Raw genomic sequence first — 5,000 nt, forward strand, 5'->3', positions numbered from 1 at the left:
TCTGAAGTGATCCAATGGACCAGGTCCAGAGAGCCAATGAGCCAACTTCCTACACAACTAGTGTCCAGCCGTGGTAAGACACGGCATCACATGGGGCCAGCTCCCTGGCACAGGAGGGCCACTCAGAGGTGCGAGCCTGAATGTCATTTGTCGAGCACTTCATTGGCTCCCAAGAACGCCCAGAGAGCCTTCTGGGCGTGTCCGGGCAGGCTACACACCGGTCATGCCCGTCCGAAGCGGGGATAGCCCGGCCACATGGCGTCAGGCTTTGATAGTAATCTGCCACCATACTGTACTTTGGAAATAGGTGCCACCTTTAGAAAGGCTCAAACTGGTAGCCTTGAAAAGACCTTCCTGGTCAGTTCAGACTAGTTTTTCTTGCTGCGGCAATATATAGGCTGTGGCCCGCGAAAAAATCTCTGAATTAGGTGATTGGAGATCTGTCATCTGAGAATAAATCCTCGCTGGTTATTGTCGAGTCGAGTGACCTAGACTGAAAGAGAACCATGAACTGCCATCAACTACCATCAACTACCATTGACTCTAGAAGATTTGGGGGAACATCTAAAATGTTACGGGTGCAATGTTTGGTTTGTATGGTAAAGCTTGAAGCAAATTCGATAACTATAACGATAACAACAAGATGGTATCATTCTAGCTAATATGAATGTATCGTTCGGGATCACTTTCAGAGTGATTTTGAGAATGATAAAAGGCTGACAGTCTGACAGTCAGAATCCATCAAATTTTAGCCATCGTATTCATCAAAACAAAGAGAGACCTTAATTATCGTTGGTCAGTGTGGCCGCTTTTATTCTTATAGTTATAGTTATATAGTAATAGTTATAAGTTATCGTTCCTGGTGTGAAGGACACTTGTGTAGATAATTTCATTACTAGCCAGACATCTGCTCTTTGCCACTCGTATGTGTGTGTGTGTGTGTGTGTGTGTGTGTGTCGTCATCATGGCTCTACTCCCCCCTGCTTTTTTCTGTTACTGTCCAGATTGGTGCTGAAATCAGATCAGACAGGGGCATATCTAATTAGCCAGATTGTATAGGGGACCACACACACACATGCAGTGCATACGTATGTGTGCTCACTTTTTATTTTGAGTCATTCACTGACACACAAACACACACACACACACACACACACACACACACACACACACACACACACACACATACACACACCAGCAAACAACATGTTTGTTTTGATAGGAATTAATGCCTTTCAAGAGGTGCCAGTTGTTTATGTAAAACAAATGAGTCAGATTGAATGTGGAGCGTGTGATGAACTGACCCCTGCGGCCGGTCTGATTGACAGCAGTCCAGCCCTCTGCTCACTGCTCCTCCCCAGTCTGCCGTACAGAACGGGATTGCTGCTGGGGTTCACCTGAATTCTAAAATTTTCTTAAAGTTTGACTTTGATGCATGAGGATTGTATTGATTTTTGGAGGCATTGGTCAGATTAAATGGATTACATTACATAAAGGTAGCCTGGGTGTTCCCATGCTGCCTTGCACGCGATTTGATTCACGCTGCTAAGGCAGCCTGGAGACCATGGAGCAAATTTTCGCCTGAGATAGGGGACCAATCACAGAACAAGGGGGAAAGGAAGACGATGATGAGCTACACAGACGCATTTGATAGACATCCGTGGCACCCAATAAACGGATCTGGGCATTTTTTTCATATACGAGAAAATTAACGTTTGGTTCCCAGACCACGTCTCATTGAGAACAGAAGTGGTGGCGCTAGCCAGGCTAACACAAAGGTAAAGGACAAGGTAAAACAAACAAGGCAAGGACACACCCCATTATAAGATGAATGAAATGATTATGAATCGTCTCCCTCGGGTTAGCTTGGTAGCTGTCAATCTGAGCCAAGCCAGACCAGATCCACTTCCTCTGAGCTGTTTCTGCATGACAAGACCGACTATACACTCACATTTGTGTGTGTGTGTGTGTGTGTCTGCGTGTGTGCGTGCGTGCGTGCTTGTGTGCGCGTTTGTGTGTGTGTGTGTGTGTGTGTGTTTTCCTGTTTTAGATGTCCCTGCGAAGCGCAATGAACTGTACTATGAGTGCTGTAAGGAACCATATCCTGATGTAACATTCACAGTCACCATGCGCAGACGGACTCTCTACTATGCTCTCAACCTGCTAATCCCCTGCGTGCTTATTTCAGGTAAGACACACACACACACACACACACACACACACACACACACACACACACACACACACACACACACACACAGATATAATATAATGTAACATTGATAAAGTTCTTAGTAATTTATCGATGTACATGTAAGCCAGTTATTATTAATGATAATAATCATGCTTTATTAATTCAAACGATTACTCTCTTCCTAGGACTTGCCCTGCTGGTGTTCCTGTTGCCAGCTGATTCTGGAGAGAAGATCTCCTTAGGTAACACACATGTACATGCAAGTCCCCCACTCCCACACACACTGAACCATCTCTGACCTCTGTCCTGCTGTGCTGTTAATGTCAGGAGGAGGATATTGATGTGTTTTTGTCCCTATCTATCTGTTCTCTCTCTCTCTCTCTCTCTCAGGCATCACTGTGCTGCTGTCTCTCACTGTGTTCATGCTGCTGGTGGCAGAGATCATGCCTGCCACGTCAGACTCAGTTCCCCTCATAGGTATTATATATGCACACACACACTACACACACACACACACACACACACACACACACACACACACACACAGACACTACACACACACACACACACACACACACACACACACACACTACACACACACACACACTACGCACACACACACACTACACACTACACACAACACACTACACACACACACACACACACACACACACACACACGCACACACACACACTCCGCACACACGCACACACATTCGACACACCACACCCACACACACACACACACACACACACACACACACACACTTGCTCGCGCACACACACACACACATAGACACACTACACACACACACACACACACACACACACACACATAGACACACTACACACACACATAGACACACACACACACACACACACACACACACACACATAGACACACTACACACACACACACACACACACACACACATAGGCACACTACACACACACACACACACACACACACACACACACACACACACACACACACACACACAGAACCATGTGTACTCTCCAAAACTTTAATCAGTGTACCGTACCAGAGTAGTTCAATATCCCCAAAGGTTTGCAGCATTAGGATAATCCAGAGGACAGCAAAGGAGCTGTTCTTTTGCCCTTTTGCGCTGGCCTCCCACTGGCCCAACCAGCCGACACCGGACCCGACACTGTGATGCTTACGCAATGCCACATGAGATTCTTAATGTTTGTGCTCCGAATACCTTCATAACGAAAAAGAACATGAGAGCTCTGCATTATTGTTCAATCAGCACAGCACAGTACCCAACACCACTACATCATATTACAGTGGTCAGTTAGCTCAACACTACTACATTATATTACAGTGGTCAGTTAGCTCAGTAACCAACACCACTACATCATATTACAGTGGTCAGTTAGCTCAGTAACCAACACCACTACATCATATTACAGTGGTCAGTTAGCTCAGTAAACACCACTACATCATATTACAGTGGTCAGTTAGCTCAGTAACCATCACCACTACATCATATTACAGTGGTCCAGTTAGTTTTCAGTAAACACCACTACATCATATTGCGGTGACCAGTTAGCTCAGGTAACCATCACCACTACATCATATTACAGTGGTCAGTTGAAACTCAGTAAACACCACTACATCATATTACAGTGGTCAGTTAGCTCGGTAACCAACACCAATACATCATTACAGTGGTCATTAGCTCCAGTAAACACCACTACAGCATATTACAGTGGTCAGTTAGCTCAGTAACCATCACCACTACATCATATTACAGTGGTCAGTTAGTTCAGTAAACACCACTACATCATATTACAGTGGTCAGTTAGCTCAGTAAACACCACTACATATTACAGTGGTCAGTTAGCTCAGTAACCATCACCACTACATCATATTACAGTGGTCAGTTAGTTCAGTAAACACCACTACATCATATTACAGTGGTCAGTTAGCTCAGTAAACACCACTACATATTACAGTGGTCAGTTATTCGGCAAACACCCACTCACATGTTACAGTGTCAGTTAGCTCAGTAAACATCACCTCTACTACATCATATTACAGTGGTCAGTTGTTCAGTAAACACCACTACATCATGTTGCTATGGCCAGTTAGCTCAGTAAACATCACCATGACATGAAGCCATAAAAGTGGTCGTTAGGCTCAGTGTAAACACTACCATATCATATACTGCACCCCTCTGGGATGACAGGTCTGAAGAAGAATTCTGATTATTTTCTTGTGTGTGTGTGTGTGTGTGTGTGTGTGTGTGTGTGTGTGTGGTGTTTGTGTTTGTGAAACTCCATAGCGCAGTACTTTTCAAGCACCATGATGATTGTGGGGCTGTCCGTGGTTGTCACAGTGTTGGTGCTTCAGTTCCACCACCACGACCCTCAGGCAGGAAAGATGCCAAAATGGGTATGTCTCTGTCCAGTGTATCTGCATCTGTGTGTGTGTGTGTGTGTGTGTGTGTGTGTGTGTGTGTGTGTGTGTGTGCCCCGTCTGTGTGTGTGTGTGTGTGTGTGTGTGTGTGTGTGTGTGCGCGTGTACATATGTCTGTGTGTGTGTGTCTGTGTTCGTGTATGTGTGTGTGTGTGTGTGTGTGTGTGTGTGTATGTGAGAGAGGGATGCATTTTAAAGCAGCCCTGTCCCTCAGGAAGTGGCCCATGTCAGACTCTCTATGTCTGTCCTGAGACGCAATCGGACACACACTCTCCCAGAGGTGGCAGTCTACCAGTGGGGCTTGTGGACAAAGCAGAGGTGACTCCTATCTGTTGAGCTAGTTCACATGGCTGTTGGGTTGAAT

The 5,000-nt window shown here is 45.5% G+C and overlaps 1 protein-coding gene across 2 annotated transcripts in view; it reads left to right on the plus strand.

Moving 5' to 3' along the window:
• chrna8 (cholinergic receptor, nicotinic, alpha 8) overlaps positions 1–5,000 on the plus strand; it is a 37,877-nt gene that overhangs the window by 26,911 nt on the left and 5,966 nt on the right. For both annotated transcript variants that reach the window (XM_048251959.1, XM_048251966.1), the window contains 4 exons: positions 2,051–2,188; positions 2,380–2,436; positions 2,585–2,671; positions 4,503–4,612. In XM_048251959.1, coding sequence (XP_048107916.1) covers positions 2,051–2,188; positions 2,380–2,436; positions 2,585–2,671; positions 4,503–4,612 — 392 coding nt within the window. The remainder of the gene's footprint in view (positions 1–2,050; positions 2,189–2,379; positions 2,437–2,584; positions 2,672–4,502; positions 4,613–5,000) is intronic.

The sequence above is a fragment of the Alosa alosa genome, chromosome 1, assembly GCF_017589495.1.
Source record: "Alosa alosa isolate M-15738 ecotype Scorff River chromosome 1, AALO_Geno_1.1, whole genome shotgun sequence".
NCBI classification, from domain to species: Eukaryota; Metazoa; Chordata; class Actinopteri; order Clupeiformes; family Clupeidae; genus Alosa; species Alosa alosa.